The sequence below is a fragment of the Neodiprion pinetum genome, chromosome 2, assembly GCF_021155775.2.
Source record: "Neodiprion pinetum isolate iyNeoPine1 chromosome 2, iyNeoPine1.2, whole genome shotgun sequence".
NCBI classification, from domain to species: Eukaryota; Metazoa; Arthropoda; class Insecta; order Hymenoptera; family Diprionidae; genus Neodiprion; species Neodiprion pinetum.
Genome location: NC_060233.1, coordinates 8,684,262 through 8,711,282, shown reverse-complemented (window position 1 = coordinate 8,711,282; position 27,021 = coordinate 8,684,262). Strand labels below are relative to the sequence as shown.

Here is a 27,021-nt window from a genome sequence, read left to right as displayed (position 1 = left end):
GTTGCGAATAAATGAAACGATAATATCGGACTCTATCGCAAGTTCAAAGCTCGGCTTTTCACTCTGATTAACGAACTGTCCACATGTAGAAATCGGAGAATTCGAACGAAGCGTTATAAGGTATTGGATTGGAATTCGCGATGAAATTAACGATTGCAAAGTGTGCTTGATATGTTGTGCAAGTTTTCTGCTCATTTTCTCTTATCCACGGAAGTATTCCAACGAACATTTTACATTTTCGTTTAGAAAATGATTTGAAAAGTACGATGTGGTATAAAGAGAGTAGAGACCAGCTTCGTGGATTTAACAGTATGAGAGAAGAAAGAGCGCCTAATTTGAATACAGTCAGTCAGTCAGAGATGTTTGCAAGTGGTACCAATCGCATGGAGTATAATGTAATAAACACCATCCCACGACGAAACTGTTTTGGAATAAGTTGTATAACGTGCACTAGACACTCGTTTAGAAATTGACGAATAACCGCGAGCAGATATTCAAGGTATCTGGACTCCGCCGAACAGCGTTAAGTAGTTTCCGTGAAAGTGAAGAGGACAAGTCGACATTATCACTCGACTAAACGAGACGGCTATGCATTCTTGGATGTGTGATTTACGACCAGATCGCATAACGGATGTGAAAACGTGAAAATGTGAAACGTGGTTATCGGTAAAACGACAAAGAGCGCGAGTCGAAGGGGAAAATGATTCGGATTTAACGATCACTGTGAAATACAGTCGAGTGTATTGTTAAAAAATCATCAAGTTGAAGCTATCGGCCCCGGAGTTGATTAACAGCCTGCAATCTTGTTGTTACCAAAAAAAAAAAAGGAAAGAGGCAATCAAATACTGCGGTAATAAAAATTCTGTCAAATCTCATGACAAGCTAATACCTTCGGATAACACAGGCCTGCGGTTGTTTTCCTCTGACAAAACTGAGCAGTAATTTCGGTAGGAATCAGGTACGAATATATATGAGTCAAAATATTTTTAAAATTATGCGACGTTAATTTTCTGAGAAACATTTTTCTTCTGTTTTCTTAGTACTGTTGGAATTGACATTCAATTTTTGTGTTAATTATATGTATTGACGGTAGCTTCGATGTTTAATTATTCATCTACCTTCAGCTGGTTATTGTTTACGGTGATTTTAAGAATATTTAGAGGTACGCAAGTATACGCGAGAAAAACAATTGAATAGGAATTTTGAAGAAAGTAGAAAACTATATCACAAGTCTTTTTCATTCATCCAGTCTCACAAGTCTTGTTTAAAACTAATGCTGTTCATTTTATAACTAAACATTCAGTTTTATATTCATTGTGTTTTATTTTTTCATAAAAATTGTTAAAACATCTGTAAATATGCATATCTTGCATAAAAAAAAACGAACGCTATATTTCAATTCAACATTCCTAAATACCTATTTAAAAAAGGACTGTTGTTTTAAGGGGATATTAAAAGTTATATTTCGCAGGCTGTTCTCAACTATCCTATTTATAAGAAGTGTGGCAAAATTGAAGACTGCTAACATCAGCTTCGTTAGAAAATCACTACATATTCAAGGATCCAAAGGATATTCTGCACTTTGAAAGACGCGGCTGATCTATTCCTCAATTTTTAACCCTGGACTGTCAATAGATCGTGAACAAGCGTTTCAAGTAGTGTAGAAACAAGTTTGTTAAAACTTGAGAACGAGAAACGCGTAACGACTGCAGGGAAACTTATCTTCTTACTGTGAGAATCGAGATGAACCGAAGATGCAAACACTTTCTATTTATTTTAAGGCCGAGCGGTTGTTCACAATATTATACACCGGGTGGACTTTTGAATATATAATATACGGGGAATTGGAAATCGCGGCGAATTCATCGGCGAAATTATTCTCCTTGTAACCGATGCTTCCAGACTGCGTAATTTCATTCCCGAGAAGAAAGTGCCCGCGAATTTTCTTTCCAAACACTGTAGAAGACAATGCATTTTTCACTTCTGTATACAAGATTTTTTACCGTCAATCTGACACTATCTGACATTCAAGTTCTGAATTAACGATGTAACGAATGTAAATTTTTAAGTATTCGCGAACGCGGATGCGAATATACATTTTTAAATCTAGCGCCATTTCTCTATGGCTAAATCGCACGCAGATATTAACGCCGTTTTATCTTATTCCTGAAATTGTTGAGCTGATCCAAACTCGGTAGATCCTTTGTTTGACTGTTTAACGATAAATTGATAAAAGAAAAAAATTAATTTTTAGGTTAAATTTTGATTCAAACGTTACGACAAACTTTTGTAATAAAATTTCACTGTCAAACTAATGTTTTTTTGTCTTGTTTAATATTATTTTCGCAATTTCTCCGAGCAAATTATGAAATATCACTGTTCTTCAAAATTGCCCTACATTGTTATACAGCGGTAACTTTTGGTCAATTTTATACCAGTGAATGTACAAAAATGAGATCGCCAAATATTTTGGAATTGATAGGAACGAATGCTGCAGCAGAACGAGACCGATAAATTGAAAAATAACGTAAACTCCGACTCCGGTAGCTGTTTAGTCGAGGTTCTGCATCGTCTATTCACTGCATCGCAATGCAGCAAGCTTGTAAATAACGGTTTCTGTTTGCAAAGTCAATTAGCGTTCACCGCAATTGTGCAACTTCCCGCCCATTTCGAATTGTATAGTCAGTCGATACTTTTCCCCACATTTATTCACGCTGCATTTTTGGCCGGTGTGAGTGAATTTTTAAAAAATTACATGTAATCACCGAAAGCTAAATTTCCACCCATCAAAATCAAATTCACATAATATCTGTTGCAAATTTTATATTCGTTTTCCTCTGCTTTTCTGTCAAGTCGTAATTTACCATTAAGATGTGCAAATAAAAAAAAAGAAAAGTTTTTTTGTAATAAATCAATTACGCTTCCCTGATAGCATAAATATTGGTTATTGAATTAGCAAGCAGCTGATTATTTATTAATGAATATCAACGATGCCAACTGCGTATCAAAATATTCGTAGGATGAGAAATATACCGTTTTTTTTTTTTTTTCTTTCCTACGAATTCTTTTCTACACGACCAATTAATAACCTGACGACTAATTCTGACCTGTATAATAAAATCGAAAGCGATGTTTACTACTCGACGATTCTGGCCTGCGCTAAACTCAATTATACGTATCAACTCGTTCTCTTCGCGATTTTTACAGCATAGCTGCGTAATTGATTTTGAATTCAATGCGCCGAGTGTATAATAACGTTTCTATCGATGAGAAGCTCGTTTTTTTTTTTTTTTTTTTTATTCTTTTTCCTTAACGGAACTTATCAACGCTTCGCGTATATAAAACTGTGATGACTGTTTTGTAAGCGCGTTAAATTGAATAAATTCGTACGTGTATCACATACACAATCAGCCGTATGTGTTTAAACATCGACGATTGGTAACCAGGAAAATTTAATCGGTTAATTGATACGTGCACAGATTTTACTCGGTTATTATACGACATTTTTAACATAAATAAAGTTGGGACGGGGTTGAAATTCCGAATTTGAAATGTTCCGAAAGCGCCGAAAATCCGAATTTTTTTTTTTTTAAGGCGAAACGTAAAGTGAAGAAATCATTCTGAATTAGGCGCTCTCGGAACTTTTCAAATTCGGAACTTCAACAGCACCCGATAAAGTTTCGGAATTCGTTTTTCGTCCTCGAAATTCAAGTTTCTCAACGTTTAACAATGCGCTTTAGATTACTGATATCGGTGATAAATAGGCAATTAGTGAATTCTCTTACCTCGCGAGGATGATCATGTTGCAATCTGCAGGTACAGGATTCTTCCTCCATTGTGAAAACAGTACAAATATAGCAGACTATTGCGAGAGTCTTTAGATCGTGTTAATTGGAAACACAGCATTTCGTTTTGTTATTCATTTTATGATTATCATTAGATGGTTAACTTTTATAACAAACTTCACTCATGATCGCTTTGTTACGCAGGCTATTGCAGTTACCAGCATAGTAGGGAAAATCTGTAACAAACAAGAACAGAAAAAAAATCATTCGCAAAATCTGTCGTTTACTTTTTTCTTTCATCCAAAAAAAATTGCCGAAAACTTGTTCAATAAAACGAATAATAATATGTATTTAAAACACTATTCGGTGCAAACTTCTCAGCGTTTCTGTGATTTTTCTAATACTTCGTATTCTATCAACATTGTTTCAAAAACGGCAAATCTTCGATTGAGTTTTCGGATTCTCGTCTCGTGGCATAAAGTCGGTGCAAAGTTGTAGCATAAATTGAATCGAATGATGGATATACGCGGCACTGTTAAAGAGCATTGCAAAAATAATTCTTATCAAACGTCGTTAGCATTTATGATAATCGGATGCACGGATAATAATAAAACAAACATCCGATAAGCAGGTGTCCTACTTCTAATCCATTCGTCCCAACAACAAAGCAAAACAATTATTCGTGCGTATAATACAAGTGCATTCAGATTGTACGAAGCCCCGAAATTGCAACGTTGCAAAATTTCATCTCGCATAATCTTGTACCTTGTATTTTGAACCCGAATACGTCACTCTGCAACTCAACGTTTATCTATTTATTTACTCGTTCGTTTCTTCGATACCTTTCTGTCACCCCCTTTTTTTATCGCACAAGCTGTAAGCGTAAATCATTTCTGAATCGAGTAGATAGATATTGCGAATCAAATATTGCTCGACGTTACGATGTAACGTAAATATTAAATCGTTGGAAATTTTCATTAGATGAAGTGGAAACGTCAATTAAGAGACAATTTATAAAGGTATAGATATATTACCGGTACAGAGGCAGAGAGAAAAAAAAAACGAAAACGAAACTGACGTAATACGAAACAGGAAAAAGAAATAAACACGACAGTTTCTCTTATTGTATTATTATATTAGGTATCTTATCGTACAAAAGCGTGGCAATTAATTTCCACGTCTCAAGCCAGGCAGTGTCGAAGAAGCGTCAGAATCGTCGCAGCGACGAGGAAGCATAAAATTATTGATAACGAAAATGCGAGTAGATAACGAAAGGAGCAATGGCCCGTCTCAAGCTGCGTAGATATCGTTCTCTTCTCTAAAAATAAATAGAAAAATGATGATATCCCGAAAGAAAGCTCGTTGAATTTTCTCAAAATAAAAATTAATAAACAATTAAATTCGAGTATTACGGTTTGTAATTTATTCACCGAAAGGAAAACAATGCATGCATAACCGAAGTTTATCATTTTAATGGAGGAAAATCCCAATACTTGGATTTTGAAATTACCGATGTCAGTTAAATCAATTAAACATGATAAATAATTTATATAACTGTTTGACCAACTACGCGTGAAAAACGACGAATCTCAATAGTTTTGTGTAACTGTACGAGTACGAATACGATAATATATTATATATTAGATAAGTTTAAACCGATATTAATCAATTTAATACCGATAAACGAGACTTGTGTGATTTTGTGTGGATTGTTTATTATCTGCAGGTAACAACCGAGAGTTGTAATTTTCAAGAAATTAATTGTATGCATATGAATTGCCAAGATCATTCTTGGTTGAATATATAGACTCGTGTGTTCCTTGTACGGGGAAATAATTTGACCACTGTGTTAAGTTTCTATTTCTTATTACGCACACAATAAAGAAGAATTTGAGGCTCTGAGATAAATCTGTTAAAAAGTAAATTCGAATACTGAATAAAATACCGCAATAATTCAATCTTCGATCAATGTATAACGGATTGGATTCCAATAATCGATTTTCGTCGAATCAGCAGATTTTCTGACCTCTAAACCGATTTCGACTCGTTGATTCGTAAGAATTAAGATCGTTTTATAGATATGAGAAACGCGTGCTGACCAAGGAGACTTTGAAATATGGGTGATCCTAACCGGCGGAGCAAAAACGAAACCAGGCCTCTTATCCGAGTCATCACATCCTGAAATTAGGTCCACGTAAATTACCGAAAGTAAGAGCATTCATCTTCACTCGGTTTAACGATCTTCCTAATGAAATTCGTTTCGCCTTATACACGAGCCGATTCATATATAATTCTTATCAGTTTTTCATGAATCCGTATATTCGTCTCGCTGTACATTGCATGTAATATAAATTCAATACAAATTTTTATAAATTTATTAAAACATCGCAGTTCTTCGTTCAAACGTTTTTCGTAATTCAAACAATATTCGAACAGTTTTTTTAACGATACCTGTCTTACTGAATTTCTCTAGTTACTGTAACAATTGAAATTTGAAATTAAAATAAAAGGAAAATCGAACCGAAAGTTGGTGCTTCGTCTCGTATATAATACAGCACATAATTCGTATAATACAACTCAAATTCAATAACTTGCATTCAATTTAGTAATTTAAGCTGCATTGTGTACACATATTTACGCACTATGCGTACACTGGTATATGCGTATATGCATCGAAACTCTACGCGAACCGATTTTCAATCAATCGCCTCATGTAACCGGAGCGAGTGCATGCGTGTAATATCACATAGGTATATATATATATATATATATATATATATAACCGTTTTCTACTACTCACTGTGTACTCGTTTATTATTATTACTGTTGAAATTGTCCCTTATACTATTTCACTTCAATCGTCCATCTCGCACTCTTGTCACGCTTTTCACTCCTATTTATAATACGTATGCTGATGGCAACTTCCAATACACGATTTTATACCCTAGTATACCTCTGTACGTTGTATAACGGATTACTTTTACACTCCGTCACATTCTTCATATCATATTTGTTTTACAAGATATATATATATATATATATATATATATATATATATACATTTGTTGATATATATATATTTATGTGAGAGAGGCATACGGGTTTATGGATGAGTACCATATCTGTTTTCGATGTTTTCGTTCTTTACCGAATGTCAATTATTCTATTATTAACTTCAAACAGTCTGCACAAAATGCTGAAAATTCAAAGATCGATTAGATAAACTTTCCACTATAAAATTAATCATCAACATCGTCACTGGAATTGTGCTGTATTTTTTTCAAAACACACAAGTCGTAGTTCAAATACGCTTCGCAAACACAAATCGCGGCGCTGTATCAACAGGATACACATGTACCAAGTGATTGTAATGTTACAGGTATTCAAATTTACACGTTTCACGCTCGTGCGGAATAAAAAAAAAAAATAATAATAACAAATACAATGTAAAAACAGATGCGATGCGAGCAATACGTGGATCATTGTGTATGAAAATATTTTAATAGTTCACACCAGCTGATGATATCGTTAATATTGTATATATAATACTTAACATAAGTGATGCAATCGTTGCGCAATTGTGCTGGAAATATGCGCGATACTTGTATTAAACAGAAAAAAAAAAAAAAAACAAGATGGCAAGAAATCAAAAAGTAAAATGAAAAATTATTAACGTGACACGGTAGATTATTTATATGTGTAAATTATAATTCATTACTTTTGTACACATACGTTCATATATATATATATATATATTTAATATTCTCGTATCTCTCGACAATTTTGTTCACTGGATTCTAGAGAATCAACTACTTCCAGAATCTCCGTCTCTCAAAAAAAAAAAAAAAAATAAGAGAATAAAACACCAAAGTTTCAGATCGTTTCGTACAATTCTCATCATCTGTAACATAATATCTGTTAAAATATCAATTAATATAAAAAGATAACTGATATTGTAAGGCTGCGGCAATACATAGATTTGTGAATATTTAAATTCACCTTACGTATGTCAGAAGTTAATCTTTGTCGACGGTAAAATAATATGCTTATCAAATTGCGAGATAAGACGGATCCGGGCAATTCGCGTGTTCGCGCGATAAAGAAACGGCAATCATCATTATCATCATCATAATTTTCTTATCCCCTTATACACATATATATGAATATAATATATATATATATATATATATATATATATAAGGCGTTACATATATACCTACATCCAGATAATAGGCGTACATATATCTCATTCTTCTTAATAGCATCGTTCCATCTTTACTTTTTTGCCCGTTTTTCCGTTTTCCCCTTCTCTCTTTCGTTCGCGCGAAACGAATTATATTCGGCGCGGGAGGAAATTGCTTATAGTTGGCATCTCGCGCGATGATCATCAAGCGCCGGTTGGGCTGCTTGCGAGCTTGCAATCACGCGATATGCTTCAGCAGCGGCAAAAGAGCCTCCGCTATAAGGCTACGTCATGGGGATCGCGATGAAGACGAAATAATGCGATAAAAACCGACGATATCTATTATGCGCTTTTTATAATACCAATCTATTTTACCCTCGTCCTTTCTCTTGTACTTCGTAAAAATCCGTCAAAGATAGAAATTGGCCTGAGGTATGAACTTCTTTCGCTTCTACCTAGCACAATTCGTTATCTGATATGAATCTGAAAAATTTGTATACAATATGACTAACATATCCGTGCAAAAGTTGCTTAAAAATGTTTATCAACTTGACTTGTCTCTGTTGGCGTAATTTAATTTTTTTTACATTTCTTCAAAGATGCTTCAACGCTCGGTTAAACACTTCCTTTTTTTTTTTTTTTTAGAGATATCGAAATAACGACGATAATGATTTTAGTGAGGTTTCAATAAAATATTTCAATATAAAATGATAATGATATACAAAATAAAGGGTGTGGTGCAATATCGAGTTGGCAAATAAGCTGTCAAATGGTTATAACTTATTACTAAAAAAATAAGTGGAGAAAAAACGATGAAAATACGCTTCAAAATAATATTTACACGTGACAGCAAGGTCGAGTAGGTATTATAAGATAGATGTGAACTCGATACCGAAAAAGACTAGAGATTAGTCCGATGGGAAGATTTTATTACGTATAATTTTCCAATAAAACTCAAGGTTCAACGTTTTTATATAATATACTAATATGTATAAAATGTGTTCGTTTATTATTTAAAATAAAGCAGCGTAAAAAAATTTAAAAAAAAAAAACACAAGAAGAATGTAACCGGAAAAGTAGAAACAGCTGTTTCTTGAAGTAAACACTTTTTTCTTTCCTCGCTCTTTTGGGCTACGTCCCCATTTCTGGAATTGAAACATATAATTAACGTGGATCGTTTGCTCGTAATTGCTTGTCCATTTGCTACGTATGCGCGTAATTACTTCTTTTCACTCTTGAACAAATTTTTCCACAAAGAACGTACAACTAATCAGGAGCAAGCGATCCAAGCTGAAAAATGATTTTGGTATAATATACATATTCATAAGATAGATAGCAAGCGTTTGCGGTGCTACACGTATTGCATATATTATTATAGCATGCGTAAAAAATAAGATTACAAAGTCAAGACCGTAGTGCCAATAATTCAGATATGTAAACGGTACGTAGAATTTATAACAAAATTTTGGAATGAAGAAAAATACAACGAATGTCCAGGCACCTTTGTAATTTTATTCTTTTATTTTCTCTTGATGAATATATGATAATTTCATCGGTGTTACGTCGTAGCAAGCGTGATAAAAAACGGTTCACCTGGGTAAATACAATGATCGACTACGTGATGTTACGATGATTGAAAATTTTTATTTCCAAACGATAAGAAATGGCGATCTTTTAGGTAGAGCATCCTAAACTACTAGTAACGTCATCGTTACACTCTCGCGCATAATCATTTACCTGTTATATTATTTTGCATAACCTCAAATTGTGAGCTCTGTTCCGCCCCTGCACGGCTTCGCAACTTGATAGATATATAGATAGATAAATATGTATGTAGATGAAAATGTAGATAAGTAGATAGAAAGTTCAAAGAAAAGATTGAAATAAAGGTACACACGTACGTAGGTAGATAGATAGACGTATGCGTAGGTAAAAAGATAGGTAGAAGATAGACAGACGGATAGGTAGATATAGAGATGGACAGGTAGATATGTAAATAGAAAGATAGATGGATAGTTAGATGGGAAGGGGGGCGGTTAGGTACTCCGTATCTCGACCTCGCGTCTCTTATATAAGACTGTCGTTGACTGTCGGAATTAGAATTTAGCAACGACACTATTTTCGAGATTCTATTTCCAACCGCGAGATTCTCGTTTTTATACCTCTCTTCGCTTTTCGAAACCTCGGGGCTATCTTGTACTTTCCATTAGTCATACACGCGTCTCTTCCTCTCTATTGTAATTCGTAAATCATGCCCGAACCAGAATCATCACCATCTTGTCACGTACGAGTCTCGAAACATTTCCGGACGTGTTAGAAATATTTACTCTAAAATTCACACCCGCCGAATGATTATTTGAGTTTTTTTTTATGACAGGTTGGTCAGAAAATGGCTGAATAATAACACTGCGGTAAAAAAATTCCAACCTATGTATGTACCAAAACGAATTGGTCTTCACTCTTCGTCGTCGGACCCATCGTGGTAAACAAGTTATTGTGCAACAGTTGTGTATCTTGTATACAAACGTGAAGTATTACGATTAGACGTGTGTATAAGCTTGATTTATAGTATAAACATCGGGGTACATTATAGATAAGCGTCAGAGTCACTAACAACGTAAATTGAAAGTTCGGCTATCTACGCAACAAGATATGGCGGGAAATTTAAACCGGACCGACCGTGAATGATCGGATCGTTTAGCGGAAAATCGACACATGCCATAATATTCGAAGCAAACTCGTAGTTGAGAAATTGAAACAGATCATTGCTACGAATAACAAGGAAGAAACAAAGAATTTATGAAAGCAATTGAAGCAAATAAAACATATGCCAATTGCCGGTATTTAACCGCATGCAGGGAGACGCTACAGATTATTCGCGGTTATAAAAAATTAGGTTCCAAAATCGAATTGTGGACGTGCCAGATGCGCCGAGACGTCACCCAGCTTATACAGTGTTGCAACAATCGCTATAGTGTGGAATATTTTATTCGAATACGTGATCGTAGGATACGACGACGGTAAGAAAACTCGCGAGGAATAGTCACGTATTCGAATAATACTATAATGCAAGGCGTAGAGGGTAGCAGCGTTGCTTTATCATCACGATAAATAAAGAGATAAAAAGAAAACATTCCCAAGAAATGTCAATATGTACCTGTGAAACAAACGAATCGCCACTTTCGTCGCGGCAACCTTTTCACCACTGCAGATATATTTTTAACGAACGTACAAACTGTTGTTGGGAATCCTGTGTTGCACTGATATTTTCACCTATACACGACACGTGACGCACGTGGTCCGAGAGTTTTTTTGCAAAGTCGGCGCAAAGCCGTGCGTCTACCACAAGAGCTCGATGCTCACTAACTTCGCGGTGGCCGCCAAACCGACGTTCACCCTTCTTCCCCCCCTCCCCGCCCCGTCATTCGACACTGCGCTCCCGTCTCTACGCCAAGTTGTTATCGCCGACGCGCGGCTTGTCTACTTTCCGCCCCCGTGCTGCTGCACACTCTGTTACACTCTTCGACTAGCCGAACGTTACATCCTGCACTTTTCAACACAACCGTGGGTCTCTCGGGAGCAACTGGATGCGTCTACGTATAGGTATCCTGAATTTCGCAAGCCGAATTCTCTGCTTTTAGAATTTTCACGAAGGTGAAATTAACGACGTGTTATTCTTGCCGTCGTCTTCTTTCCCCCGATGACACGCTCGACAATTGGCACTTGACGGAAACTATAATGTACCAGAAATAAAACTCGAAGCGTATGGTCAACGGTGTCCATATTGATTTTTTACCAACGGTTCAATCACGCTATTGGCACCGGCACATTTTTAGTCAAGTTTACTTGCGGATTGCTAAATTTCTGTTCATGGATCATGTAAAAAAACACCTTTATACTCGATTTGTAAAATAAGAATCGAGAAAGATAGATCGGTATTCGTACACACACGAATGCAGTTTATCACTGCGTCGAATTGGGCAAACTTGACGCCTGACATAATTCGTTGTAACGAATCGATTTGGGATTCTGATAAAGAGTAATCAACGTTTCGCTCACCTCGAATGCACCGTGTTACATGGTCATCGGTTCATTGTTCAGACGAGTTAAAAAATGTGATTTGCCCGTGTTGAAGCGCCTCGATCAATTCACGATTTTCAGGGTCATGAATTTCAAAACATTCGTGCTCGGTGTTTATTAAGTTTAATTAATACGCATAATTAACGCAGCAGCGTACGCATCTACATGTAACGCACATGGTTACGTATATCTCCGACAACGGTAAAGCACGAAACGCTTCCACCGCGAGGATATCGCACGTTTTCGTAATAACACGTTCTAGGACGTGGGCGATTTGAAATAAACGCGAGGGGAGACCTGGAAGAAGGAAGGAAAAAATCGACTAGTCGGAAACAAAGCGATAAACAAAATAATAAATACACACGAACGAAAATTCGGCATTGCAGGTACCTATCATAGATATATACCTTCAGAGTCAAGCGATAAGTCTGAAATATACCACACGCGTGCGGTATCATGTTTCATCGAATGAACCTGTAAGGCTGTAAGTATTACACGCGACACAGCGGCTAATGAGAACGCGTGCATGTTCATGTATGGCCGTAGTCATAATTAGCAGGCTTTGAACTTTTGCAGCGGTGAAATAATGAATGCATTCATGGCAATGTGAGAGGAGTTCAAGAATCTTTCATACAAATCCGCATGTATTATTCGCGACGTATTCTTCTCTGTTAATTCTGTAATCACAGTTGTGATATAAGTGAAAAGAAACGTTGTTGTTTTTTTTCTGTATATTTAACAATGCACAAGAATAAAGAAAAAAAAAAAAAACAAGATACTTTCGCACGGTTCATTATCGTTGTATAAACAAAACTCCGTCTATTCATCAGTACTCGTGACACGTACGTTTTTTTTTTTTTTTTTAAAAAAAAAGCTTTCCCGCATTTGTTATGATCGAAATGTTACTTGACGAAAAAATATTTCTATTACAATATACGTGAATAATATCAGCAAACTAAAATGTTCAAACATAATTACACGTGGCAGCACATTGCAATTCGGGATTGACATTAAAATTTCGTCGAAACAACTCGGTTGTGGAACGGAGTGAAATTGCTCGTGCGACACGTTTTACACGTACAAACGGTGTATACCTATGTCCTTTGACCTGTAGGAAATTATTATATATCTTTCCTGCAGGTATAAAACGGAGAGACTTTCATGCATCCCTGAGGATTTCTAGTTGGGTTATACGCGTCCGGTGGGACAACTAGACATAAACATTTCCGTGTATGTATATATACGTACACGTAGTGTACAACACGTGTGAACAAGGATCACCTCGCAGCTTAAGGCAATCCCGTACTAATTCTTCTTTACCGACTGAATTTACCCACATTACTTTTTTTTTCGTTTGTTAATAAGAGACCATTTCTACGGAAAATAAGACACAAAGAATTTCATGCCAGTTTCCAAGACTCTATTTTTTATCAATTTAAAATAAGCCAAAGCAGGAAATAGGAGTAAAGAAACGGTTTAGCTTAAATACGACCATCTAACAACAGATCATCTTTTCTACATTTTCTGCCATCAGATGGCGTCCTTCTAGTTCTAATCTTCAGATATCCAATAACGCAAGTTCTAATAGTATAATCGCCGCTTTTAATTTATTCTGTCAATTGCACATAATCTTAGTTACTGATAATTAGCAGTAACTTGTCTCTCATTGTGTCATATTTACAAGACGCCTTAAGAGAAGTCAGTGTCTATCAACCGTGTAAAATATGACCAATTTATAGTGTTACGCATCACTAATATTAGATATTCTCGCGTGAAACAAAAAAGTTATTCGACATATTTGGTCAGCGCTATAATATACGTATACAACTGCGCTTATTGCGCTATCGATACATCAATGCCGATTACGGGCTCCAATAATAATTAAAATGAGCAACGCTCTACTCTGTCGATAAATACGAACCATAGCATCCCGCTTAAGACCGGAAACGGAATTACATTGAAAGAAGTATTCGACACGTGGTGGCCACGTTTCTACAAGTACGACGATGCAGCTCGGCAGCCACGTTCGTAAGAAAAAGAATTTTCCTGGTTTAAGTTTGAAGGAAAATTTTCTTGTTTGCCCAAACGGAACTGAATACCAAGCAGCCGTGCCTTCGCACTTAAAGTCAAATTCTCTTACATACGAGCGCTGCACGTATGATTTAAACGTGATTTTCTCTTCTCCTATGTATTTTTTTTTTTTTTTTTTTATTTGTTTTCACTCTATTCTTTATTTTCACTCGTCGTCATTTTTCATAGGCGGATCCTTTGACCAGGTGACCATGGAAGCTGGTCGCGGTCTTTGAGGCCGCGTTTCAAAGTTGTTGATGCTCTCTTCAAGTCGCAATCTTACGCGATAAAAATCGCTTTGAAACGCAGCCCAAACGAAGCCGGGGACACGCCGAGGCTCCGACGGACATTAAATTGAAATTGCTCAGCTAGCTCTCATGCATACATATAGCATATATACGTTTATATACACAGCGTACTATATAAACATGTTGTGGCTTACAAACTGTTACATATATCAACGGGACGGGAAAACTGTAGATTTTACAGAACGTGTCATCAAAAACGGGAAGAGCCTCCTCGCTATACAGCCATAAAACTGCGCGCCAAAACTGCTGTTCTTTGTTTTATACAAGTATCTATATCGTATGTATGCAAAACGTATTATGCCTGTTTATGTGTATTTATGTCGTTTTGTCTCTATTCGTACACTACTTTCAAAGAAAGTTTCAACGATGGTTATCCTCGTATATGCTGTACATCGCAGTTTGTCGAAATCTTGAATCTCGTATCTACTAAACTTCGATTTTCCCGTTGTATTCTTCAGGGATTCTGCACTCAAGATCTTATCATTTTTTTATAAAACTTCATATTTTTATACAGACTTACGATAAAACTTCTCCGATATAAACCAAGTTTTAGGCTATCCAAAACTCATTCTAGTTTATTCGTTACTGACAGTTTAAACGTAGTTCACTTTACGATGAACAAATGTAACATTTTTTAAAAATAATTATGCAAGTAAACAGTAATGTCTTCGAAATTTTCTCTGCAGTCTATATACGGTAAAAGTTTTTCTTTTCTTTTTCATTTCTACGGTTGCTTTGTCGTAAATTATAATTATGACGTAACCGAATGCCCATTTTCCCCAATTACTAGTCATTAAAAAAACTGAGCAAAAAATTACTACATCCAAAACAGGGCAAATAGAAAGAATTCGATGTAGCCCGATCGAATATTGTTTGAATATTTAGGTAATTAGGAAATCGTAATAAAATTCATAATCCCGTTAATCCGACGATTTAAAAAATCACCCACCTTGACGAGATAGAGAGCAAACTGTGTTTATTATCGTCGATAAGAATCGTCAGTTATCTGCGGGATTTGCACTAAGAGACTGCAGTGCTCGTTACAACAAACCCGTAATTTTGTACGCAATTCGCCTGTATAACATTATCAACGATGAAGAGCTAAACATTGCGTATTGCAGCAACATTGCTATTGCGTGAGTGATAAAAAAAAAAAACTATATCAGAGTTTGTAAAAAATGTAAGTATCCGGCACTTGAAAACTTTCGTAACTTTACGTGTAAACAGGGATCATTGTTCGATTAATATTCGATATTTCACCAGCTGTACAGTCACTGTATACCTAATTATTTCATATTCAAAGCTGAATGAGGTTAATTTACTTCCGGTTCAATGCTTTGAAGTAAAATTTCATAATATATGTCAATAAACTTGTCGAAAAATTGTTTCTGACAGTATACAATAATATTTTCTTTACTTATTTTTATTTTTATTTTGAACCAAACTGCATAACAGATAAAAATGAAAAATCATGTCTTCATTAGCACAGTGTAAATGTTATTACAATACCGAACGGTATAACATAAATATAACCTATTGGGAAACCGTTATTACAGCAAAATTCTGTAAGTATGATGATAATTATATCCAGTAACGGTTACGACCGCGGTTCAGATGCAGAAACTCGCTAACTGCACCTTGGCGAAATCCAGGAACTATTAGAAGTCCCGAGAGCCGGATGATAATAACGACTTTTAAATAAATGGGGGTATTCATTTCGCCAAGTCGTCGCTGCTGCATCTGTTTCTTCTTCTTCAGCTATTTCAGAGTAAGCGGAATTGTCGTCTCGGGTACCAGACTGTGAGATGAATGATAAGTTTCATCCTCGATGATTTATTAATGAAGAAAATCGGTGCATGGATCAGGATTTCAAATCGAAGATCCGAGACGCGGAGCGAGCACATTTCGAGCCCGCGTTGAGTTAGATGGTATGCAAATATACGAAGATAGGGATCGTGCGCCACATGCGAAGCCGAGTGGAAGAAATAATGAAAAGAGGAGAAAAAGAAAAAAAGAAATAAAACGGAACACAGAAGACGTAAGAAACAGACGCGGTTGCAAAATCAAACGGTTGGCATCACCGATGCATTAGATATACATCTTGAAAATCTATATTTGTTGTACAAGATGAGTATATGGTATATACCTGCGCATTTACGTAGATATATACACATTATACAAATAAATAAACATATACTCACGGGATTTGAAAAGATTCGCGGCGTGAGGAAAAGTTGTAAATTTCAAAATTATACATTCATGCGCTTTGTATCTAGGATATGTATGTATATTTCGTATGTAGATACGTGCGAAGTGCGACTGATCTATGGGTTGCGAAACGAGTGGAACTTGCAATCTTGTTTCAAAGAAACAAGCATTTTACGTATACCTTGACGTCTAACATATATACATATACATATATTTATAAACATAGCTTATACACGTGGTCCTCTTGACATGGCCATAAATATTTACCGTCCCGTACATACCTACGGACGTATAGATGCGCAGAACCGTTCCGCTGGTATGATCACATATTTTAGCGATTTGCGTGTTGCGTTGCCGCGGAATATGTCATTTCACCGCGACCTGTTGTTTCGTAGATTCAAGTCGTACCCTGCAGCGCGACGGTTTTCGAAAGAACGCTTGAAAGACGTTTACATCATTCTGATAAGGTCCTCGTTATGATATTCCACGATTATCACATTGTTTATTATACATATTCATCGCCATTTATGTACGCATCGCGCGTGTTAACCCGTTCGTTTGTTACACCAAGAAACAGTTGATAATTACCGGTTGCACATATCGTATGATTATGGTTAGAAGAATAATGAATTATTCTCGAAATAAAAACACCCGCACTCACAATGCCTGAGCATACATAATGCAATCGTGCATCCTATACATATACAGTGTTACCAATCATTACGAATCTTGCGGTATAAAAACATTGTACACGTAATATCCGTATCGTTTGCAGAACGCGTACCGCTGACTGAAAATATATGCACTGGGTAAATAAAATTCAATTCACGGTAGACAGAATATCCCCTGTATGTAAACGCAACAAATCCGGTTAAATTTCACAATAAACATTGAACGGACAGGTGTTCATTTCGCTGCAGATTCAAAGAACGCGCTAAAACAAGGGTCGAACGTGTCGTGAGCCAACTTACCGACGGAAAAAAATCCCGCGATGTTTTTGATTCTTCTCCGCAGGTGCCGCCTGTGACTAAAATCAGTGACGTCACTGGCGTAGCCCATATCTTTGTCATCGCGGGACATGGGTTACAATGGGTTCATTTTGTGTAGTCGTCTGATGGCGGACCCGATGATTTTGATAGTTCAAAAGTCATTCTGAAAAAAGTATTCGGTTATAGCGCGGGTTAACTAATTGTGTAATGTTTACGATATTCATCTCTCACAAAATCGCTTATTCCCAATGAAAGAAGTAAATACGTGAATTGAAAAACAAAATTATTCGTCATATATGAACTGACGGACGCACGTCAACTGATCGATATATGAGAACTTCGAATTGAGAACATGATGACAAACTTCCACTGACAGAACTTACGTACGTGCTCTAAGTAGCAAAGGTACTCATTTGTTTGGTTATTATTATGCAACCTTGATTGTACACAGAAAACCTAAGATTCGCTCACATATTGCATCCTCAGAATCGAACTATTACAATACTTTCCTTTATCAGGCACTCTTCACTTTACTCTCTTTGGATAATTTGGAAAAACTGCCTCTTTGAAGATTAAAGTATCTATTAAATCAAACGATGGGATCCGAGCAGAGCTCTCAAAGCAACGATATACCAGGATCAGAGAGCAGCAAAGCGCGAGCGGTTCAATTGCGGCGTGGAAAGAGCGTTCCGAACCGAGATGGAATCCCTGAAGACACACCACCACGATGTACGAGTCCCGGACCAAGCATTTGCTCGGATTCAGATCTGCCTTACATATCGTACACAGTGAACAGGCCAATAGGAGATTCACCCAAAATGACGAATAAACAGGCCCAATTGCAGCGAGGAAAGAGCCTCGGAACGCAGGAATTATCCAAGCGAAAACCAGGTATTGGTGCCATTGGGCACAGAAAAACTCTCTCAGACAAAGCACACAACATCGTAGTCGTCAAGCCAGCTATTTCTGAGCCGACTGCAGACATGGATGCTGATCTAGTTAAATTGCATAGCATACCGATGTTTCTACCCATTATGAGGGGAACTTTGAATTTGCCACCTGGAGTCAGAGACCCTGAAGTCTTGGAGCGACTGGATCCCATCGGTTTGTTCAATCTTTGCGCCCGATATCAACACCACTTGAATACAAATGCACAAATGATTGCGACTGAGCAGTCCACACTCAACACCACCCTCGACGTCGAAGTTATACGAATATTCAACATGGCTATAGACAGGCAAAAGAGATTCACAAAGTTTGCTGAACAGCTGAATAAGATTCATCATATCAGCCAACAACTGGACAACTGCCACACCCAACTTAATTATACTTTAGAAAGCCTCGAAAAGCTCAATAACTACCTACCAGTTAATAATCGACTTGAACCATTTGTTTGGACAACTGGATAAGGATTTAACACCTTTTCATCAAATACACTTCTTCAAAACTATTTGCTGTCAGCATTTGATACCATATCAAGTAATCAGCTGTTTCGTGGCAATTATTTCATGCATTCTATAAAAGATAAGTTTAATTCTAGAGTAAAATTATAAGTTGCAGGACAGGAGAAGTTCGTTTGCGATAAAACTGTAAGCTTGGATAGTCTAAAGCACATGAATTTTCAGAAATCGTGCTCATATTTATGCTTGTCAAATATTTCAATTGTTTAGACATTTCAAAGGATCTAAACACTTGGCATTTCACAAGATAAGAGGCTCTTATTACTTTTTTTGTTCTTTACAGCACTGTTATTTTATTTTAGATTAGTTGAAACCGTTTGCTTCATGTTCATCATCGTCATCAATAACAAGCAAAAACAATCTATGACCATTTAAATCGCTGTTTTACTGTAGCAAATGCTATTCATTTTGTTTCAATATTATCAATGACAATTTTAGCAAAGTGTAACCTCCCACAGTTTTCCCAACTACTTCTCTGCCAAAGTAGAATACCGTGAACCTTAACCTCTATATTACATATACTCTAATGTAATTAAAAAAATATCGTAAATAAATTGATCAATTTACACACACATTTCGTCCTTCTATTCTCTGCTAAGGCTCTCATATGTACAAATACTGATCACACGGCCATTGCCCATGGTCATAAATCAGCAGCTTTCCGAGACTTCAGGTTTCTGTATGCAGTTATGGCTTCTTTCTGTCGTTCCTCCAGTTGTCTTCTTTCCCCAACCGGGAGATCTTTGCGTTTTCCAGATCTATTGACAGACTTAACGCCTGTTGGGTTCTCGGCAGATTTGTCATGGCTCTTGAAAAGCGAATCAAGAAGAAGACGTCTTCGTCCAGGCTATCGGAAAATCATCGGTAAAATTAATCCAAAAAAATACAACGCATAACAAATCAAATATTGGTAAGGTTTTTACCCGTTCGGAGTGAGAAGCGTCTGCTTTTTTCGGTTTGATTTTTAGTTCTGGAGGAGCGTGGACAACATCTCCAAATTCAATAGTCTCCTTGAAGACCTTGAACTCGTCTATATTGTCCTGCAGTTTTTTAGTTTTTTTCAACTCGAGCTTGTGTTTCCTTTTCTGAGCTTTCGTCAGCCTAGTCGTCTCGGTGTCTTTCTTCTTTTTCTTTTTCTTCTTGGTATTACTGTGCTTCAATTTGAGTCTCATTAATTCATCTATCTCATCCTTCGATCTCTTAGACAATCCTTCGATATTACCAGTACTTGGATCTCGCTTGACTTCCACACCATATTTGTCTTCAAACGCAGTCTCATTTATGAACGCCTGAGTCTCCGAGTTCACTCGGTTCAAAAAAGCCTTTCCACATTCGTCTGGTCTTTGCGAAAAAACAGGAACAACTTTCTCCGGTCTTGCCTTGGGATGAGCGATCTGTGGATGGTGATTGCCCATCACGATCAGTTGATTTTTCAGCTTCGTTTTTTTCTTGGTATTTTTCTTCATCATCTTACCGTCCTTCACGCTTTGCTTCAGCTTCATCACGCGCTCAAGACTCTTCGGTATCGCCTGCTCATCCTTGTCCCTCGGCGGCGCGTTTATCACTTTGTTTAACCTAAAATTTGACACGTTACGATGATCAACTTAACCTATAAAATTCAATCACACAACTCCACGCAACGATATTTACTCTGATAAACGCTTCTTTTGTTGCTTAGTCGGGTCCTTCACTCCTCTGTGTTTTTTTCCGGGTATCTTGCGTCCCATTTTCACTTTATTTCATAACTTCAATGTTTCGGCTGTACTTATGTACTAGTTCCAGCAGCACGCACGCTTCGAATTTGGACCAACCAAACTTATTGTTTAGCCACGGATCGCAAATCCCGACAGTGCTGCACTCGTGCGGAGTTTTTACGAACGATTTTTGTGCGGCAAAATTTAAATTTGGTGAATCACCCACCGGTGGAGGCTCCGCCGGCCGCGGTGTTGAGAAAATATAACCTAACCTCTCAGCAATCTTATAACCTCGGTGTGTAACCGATATTACGGAATGGGATGTTAAACATAGAGGTTTTTCAAAGAATATCAATTACACATTGCATAAAATACGAAAATCGTTTGACCGGCACGCGGATTTAAGCATTACGACTATGATCGTGCCTCCGTTAATTTGAGAAATACAACAAACCATTATACCAAGTAGCAATATGACATCGATAATAAGAAGATCGTATGTGTTGCTCAGGGTTTATCCAGGAATGAGAAAAAAGTTGATACTGCACGACCTGAAAAGTTACCGACCAACAACAGCTTTGCGTTGCATATCTGTGACCAGCGCTCATCTGTCTAAAGACAATAGTAACAAAAAAAATGAAGGTAGCAAGGCGGTGAGTTTTTACGGGTTTGCACAGGTTAGAAGTAAGGAGAAAAAAACGTACTTAGACGTACTGCGAATGTTCGTCGACAGAGACATTCACAGGCGAGGTCACGTCGAATTCATTTACGCAGCAATGAAGCACATGGAGGAATTCGGAGTCGAAAAAGATCTAGAGGTATACAAAAACTTGATCAATGTACTACCGAAGGGGAAGTTCATTCCGGAGAATACGATACAGGCTGAGTTCATGCATTATCCAAAGCAGCAGCAATGCGCGATAGATGTCCTTGAACAGATGGAAAACAACGGAGTTATACCAGACAGGGAAATGCAGGATATCCTTCTCAACATATTCGGTAAGCTGGGATTTCCGCTGAGGAAGTATTGGAGAATGATGTACTGGATGCCCAAGTTCAAAAACGCGAGTCCATGGCCATTGCCAGAAGTTTTGCCCAATGATTCTCTCGAGTTGGCCAAACTGGCCATAGAGAGAATTACTAGCATCGATTTGCTCCGAAAAATCACAATCTTCCAGGCAAAAGATCTCGAAGATTCCATTGACGATACTTGGATTGTTTCTGGAATGAGTATTGGTCAGAAAAAACTGCTTAACAAGCATGCTTCCACAGCCCCCATATATGTGGAAGGGCCTTTTAGACTTTGGTTAAAAAACTTGACCATTAATTACTTCATACTGAGGGGAGATCCTGTTCCAAAACCTGACCTACCACCGCCTGACGACGATGGTAAGAAATATTCTTCTAAAAGTGATTTGTTGTCTTTTTCCTGAAACTCTCTTCGCCAATCTAATTAACAATAATGATCTTTTCCAGACGTTAGTAAAATTGAATTGCCATTTTGGAAAACAAAAAAATCTGTGGTACCGACTGAAGATGAGACGGCGATTCACGAGCAAGAGGATGGCACGATATTTGCTGTTTGTGCGACTGGAACCTCTAGTCGCGACTCTCTATTATCTTGGATTAGATTTTTACAGAAAGAGAATGACATCTTAGCTAATATTCCCATTATATTTAAGCCAAAGAGTCCCTTAGGCGACGTTGTATTGGCCAATAATAAATCTGACAAACCTAAAGATGAGGGAGTAGAAAATAAAGTTAATAAAGATTAGAATTTCATGTCAACAATTTCACCTGTACATAGTAAATAAAAAATCTGCGATCGTCGCTCAGCAATGCTTGAGCTATTTATTAAAAAAATAACATTGACTGGTGTGGTTTTTTAATTTCCCTGTAACTTGTTCAGTTTATTTTTTCTCTATCGCAATATTCTTCTAAATATGTATCAAGGTTTACATTTCAATGATAAAATCGTCGTAACTGAATGCGAAGTAAAGAATTTAAATGAATCGGAAAACTTACGCTGAAACTGTTGCGTGTTTAATTTCAATTACACGATCGCGCTGATCGAATGTCAGTTGAGCAGCGCTGTTTTCATCAAGAAAAAAAAAATCAAATCCCTATAAGAATAAAAACCTTGTCGCGGACGTATAAAAAAAATTAAACGATTAGCGTGAATTAATTTTCTCCGAGTCGTAATGACGGTTTAAAAATCTGTTCAAAACAAGGATAACTATAACGGGCAATGAAAGTATTTCTATGCTAACTGTGATAGGTAAATATCACGTATGTAGAAAAATCACATCACCCCAGCAGCTGATAGGATAAGATGGCCGCATGTGATACAAACAAATAATGGCGAGAGATCCACAAAGTTCGCGGGAATAATGCGGGTGAACGGTAAGTGGCATCTCGTACATTAGGTTTAAAAATATTCCGTAAAAGTTTGACATTTCATTCAGAAATAGACTGTCAAAGATAATCCGCGCGCGGTACTCGTTCACCGCCTTATCAATGTCTAGCTCACATCCTACGCACGTATCTTGACCTGCTCAATAACTTGTAATTGAAACGATGCTCAGGACTGCCTAATAAGGGTGGACACTGTACAGTTGAAGTTGAAATACTAGTATTTCATTATTATTTCGTACGGCGAACTGCGAGGCAAATTTTTATCCATATCGGCGTGTTTTTTCATCGATAGAAACGTTCTAATTTCAACGGTTTCGAATCTGATTAAATAATTACCTGTCTCGTTTCAATGTACATATTTTCACTTCGTACGCACGTAGGTATGTAAATATTCACAAGTACTATATGCAGCAAATAATAAATATCAACGCATTTTTCCACTCCCGTTTAAAACTAGATCTTTCTACGTAATACATACGAGATAAGAAAATGGCCACGAATTTATTTTCGGCCGTTCATTCTCACATAAGAATTATCAACACTTGCAATTTTAACCACAATTACTGAGCGTATCACCCTTTGCTTGAAATTCATGTCTTGAAATCGCGATTAAACCTGTCTTTCAGAAAGTTTGAAACGATCAATGCGAGGACAAACTTTCACAAACAAAATTTTTACAAATAAATATAAAATGTCGTATCAAAAGTTTATCTTAAGAATATTATTTCTTTACCTGTTTGTTCATTCCTTGTTTTTGACTGTCTTCAGCGCCCGATCTACGGTGGAAATCCAGATGCACATGAAAATGACGTATGTTCCGCGTAATGCGAAATATTTGACTGATATTCAATCTAACATGACTGGTTACACGTATCCTGGACATGCTCCACCTCTGGGATCCCATAATCAGAACACAGATGAAAACAGGAACGAGAATAGCTGTGGAAATAAGGAAATCTGTCAGCAGAATAATCAAAACGATACACAGCAATCGTCTGGGACGCAAACCGTACAAAAAGTAGACGCTGCTACCATGACCGATCCACTGCAGATCGACTTTAGACTGACCTCCGAGTACTTGGCACGATGTTCAAGCACCTTAGGTTTGCCTTATGTCTTTAAATATGAAGATAATAGCAACAACTCGTCTCATAACTTTCAAAATGTTCGGCCAAAGTTGGAATTTGAAGTTGAGCCGCAGCACATTAACGGTGATTTATCCTTTTAATAGTCATCAAGAACCCCTCTTTTCCTTTACACGAAAGTAATGTTAATGCTACTCCACAGGTATGCTAGTATATCATTGCCCAGAGTGTGCGTACAGGTTTGACAATCGAGATGCGCTGCACGAGCATCTAGAAGATCACAGGCAACGGCCACATATCTGTGATATTTGTGGAGCTAGTTTGAAGCGCAAGGAGCATCTGGATCGACACAAGCAAGGTCACAACAAAGACAGGCCTTATCAGTGCTCAATGTGCTGTAAGGCTTTCAAACGTAATGAACATCTTGCTCGACACATGATCATTCATTCAGGTAGTAAAAATCAAATTTGTACAGAATGTGGTAAGGCATTCTACAGAAAAGACCATCTTAAGAAACATCTGCAAAGTCATAGCGGCACTAGGAATAAGAGCAACTCAAGTAATTCTCAAAATAATCAAAATGCGCAGAATTCAAATGAAGAGGGACTCAGCAATTTTGCAATGATGATGAGACAAGCTGGACCGCCACCGTTTTCTATTTTACGCACTTAGCTGTGACTAGATCGCTTTTGTTCATTAGTCACATAGTTTACCTAGAATTCATGACTTGTATTTGAATGATTTTTCTTATTTCAATATGATGATGATTTTTCACCCTTATTCTGCGATTTTTTTTTTTTGTAATATAAGAATTCAACCATGGTGCTGAGTACTGTTTGAAATAAATAGGATTATTCTCGTTTATTATATTTGATTGTGATAAAATTAAGTAACAGGGAATTCGAACAAAACGCACTAAAGATACCATGAAAAAAAAAAAACATAGTAACTAAAAACGTTAAATTATCTTTTTTCCCACAATAATATGTGGTAAATAAAATTTGTCATTGGGATCAAAGTAAAATATATCATAGTTATAATGTGTTACTAATTTTTGTTCTGAAGCTGTGCTGTTCGCACAATATGATTCTAATGAGGTGCCGAGTATGCGGATTAGTTCCAATCCAATTTTATAATCCTAGTACTCGATAATTCACTAAAGAATTCTTTTTCACCCATTGTAACTTGAGAGTGAGTACTTTTTTCCAACTCAGAGAAACAATGAGATGCTCTTCTTCTGTGTTGACTTATAGTGATGAGTATCATAAAATATTGGTATAATATGAGTTTCATAATTATTTGTATTTAAAATTGTTAATTAAGGTTGCTGTGTGCTTTTATACAAGCAATGCAAAGCGTTATTATGTGAAAACAATTTTCTACCACACAGCATACACCTAAAAGTGATGCAGCTAATGCAAATACGTAGAAATTAAGGTGTTGTTCTAATTTGTTAGATCACTTTGTTGTAATTTAAAATTTTCGAGATGAGTATGTACCTGTGACAGATAAATTTTCCGAAATTTTGAAAACTCAACGCAACACTTCTGTTAATCTATTTAAAGGAAGCATGTAAAGGTGTTGATTGTTATCGAGTTACACAGTTTCAAAATACCAGTACTAAATATTTGTTATTTAAGGTTTGGCAGCGTTACTTATTATTATAATAATAACCTTTGTATGAATTGAGCTAATCATGGATCACCGTCATAGCGTGTGAATGATTATTCGCTGCGTATTAAATTATTCCAGCATGATAAACTTGATGCTGCAGTTAGTAAAAGAATATAGGACCCATGATGAAATATCAATATTTTAGCAAAAAACGATGCTTATTTATGATATTTGCATATATACACACACCCTCACACATATGTATATATAATAGATACAAAAATCAAATTACGTATCTTATCCACTAAAATTTAGTATGTAATATTTACAACCCTCTATAAGAGTATGGAGTTGCCACGTGTACCTTTTTTCTGGAAGGGGTGCATTATTGCAACACTGCATAGTGATTTTTATATTTCGTTAATTATTGAGAAAAGTGCCAGAAATTTTCTATACGTACGTGTCTTTCGGATAATTGTTTGCTATGTTGATAAATCAGTATGTTGAATAAATTAGCTTTTTGCTACGATAGCAAATAAACAATGCGACAACTTTGTTTGAGAGAATAAAGTAACGGCAACTCTATATCTGTCCGATTTCTATGTATAGCTATATATCATGTATAATATTATTCATACAAAAGAAATGCATGTACACACATTGTTGTCTATTCGATCTGTACATTATATTTATTATTGAAGCTAGACGAATTTATTGTATTGGTTCAACTTCATAGTTTTTAAAAAACAATACTCACATATACTAACGTTTGTTATTTACTGTAGCGAACATATTTAAATTAATAAATCATTATTATATACAATTATACAATTAAAAAATATATACTATATATATTTGTCTACTCATTGATTAGAATTGTTCAGATTTTTAATATCTGGGGAAGTTAAATTCCTACCAGCAATATCCTTGTATTGTGCACTGTTGATGGTAGTTTTTTGCAGAATGAGCTTGCTGGCTAAAAACTGTGAACATCGACCAGTCTACTTAGCTTGGAAGAAATTAAAGCGATATTTTTGCTCTTACTTACCTTTGGAAACACATTACTCATCATCTCACGAGCACCGCTTTCAAGTAGGTAAGATGATATTTATTGAACAACTTCTGTCAAT

General features: G+C 36.5%; 4 protein-coding genes across 6 annotated transcripts; 3 read left to right on the top strand and 1 right to left on the bottom strand.

Moving 5' to 3' along the window:
* Nucleotides 1-17,692: 17,692 nt before the first annotated feature.
* On the top strand, nt 17,693-19,655 carry BORCS5 (BLOC-1 related complex subunit 5). Of its 2 annotated transcripts, none has more exons than XM_046611401.2 (2): nt 17,693-18,006; nt 18,142-19,655. In XM_046611401.2, the coding sequence occupies exon 2, from the start codon at nt 18,220-18,222 to the stop codon at nt 19,030-19,032; it is 813 nt and encodes a 270-aa protein (XP_046467357.1). In that variant the 5' UTR covers nt 17,693-18,006; nt 18,142-18,219; the 3' UTR covers nt 19,033-19,655. The 2 variants fall into 2 exon arrangements, with proteins under 2 accessions (XP_046467357.1, XP_046467356.1); XM_046611400.2 differs by having other exon boundaries at nt 17,693-18,028.
* On the bottom strand, nt 18,656-20,936 carry LOC124211884 (coiled-coil domain-containing protein 137). The gene is made up of 3 exons (XM_046611397.2): nt 20,734-20,936; nt 20,007-20,658; nt 18,656-19,930 (listed from the first exon to the last, which is right to left on the bottom strand). Exons 1-3 carry the CDS (start codon nt 20,808-20,810, stop codon nt 19,727-19,729), a joined length of 933 nt encoding a protein of 310 aa, XP_046467353.1. The 5' UTR covers nt 20,811-20,936; the 3' UTR covers nt 18,656-19,726.
* An 82-nt stretch (nt 20,937-21,018) lies between these two features.
* Nucleotides 21,019-22,643, top strand: ECSIT (evolutionarily conserved signaling intermediate in Toll pathway, mitochondrial). The gene is made up of 2 exons (XM_046611394.2): nt 21,019-22,166; nt 22,254-22,643. Exons 1-2 carry the CDS (start codon nt 21,251-21,253, stop codon nt 22,550-22,552), a joined length of 1,215 nt encoding a protein of 404 aa, XP_046467350.1. The 5' UTR covers nt 21,019-21,250; the 3' UTR covers nt 22,553-22,643.
* A 225-nt stretch (nt 22,644-22,868) lies between these two features.
* Nucleotides 22,869-25,266, top strand: LOC124211885 (zinc finger protein 16). 2 transcript variants are annotated; one of them, XM_046611398.2, is made up of 3 exons: nt 22,869-23,180; nt 23,961-24,403; nt 24,480-25,266. In XM_046611398.2, the coding sequence occupies exons 2-3, from the start codon at nt 23,986-23,988 to the stop codon at nt 24,947-24,949; spliced, it is 888 nt and encodes a 295-aa protein (XP_046467354.1). In that variant the 5' UTR covers nt 22,869-23,180; nt 23,961-23,985; the 3' UTR covers nt 24,950-25,266. The 2 variants fall into 2 exon arrangements, with proteins under 2 accessions (XP_046467354.1, XP_046467355.1); XM_046611399.2 differs by lacking the exon at nt 22,869-23,180 and adding an exon at nt 23,358-23,572.
* The last annotated feature ends 1,755 nt before the right edge of the window (nt 25,267-27,021 follow it).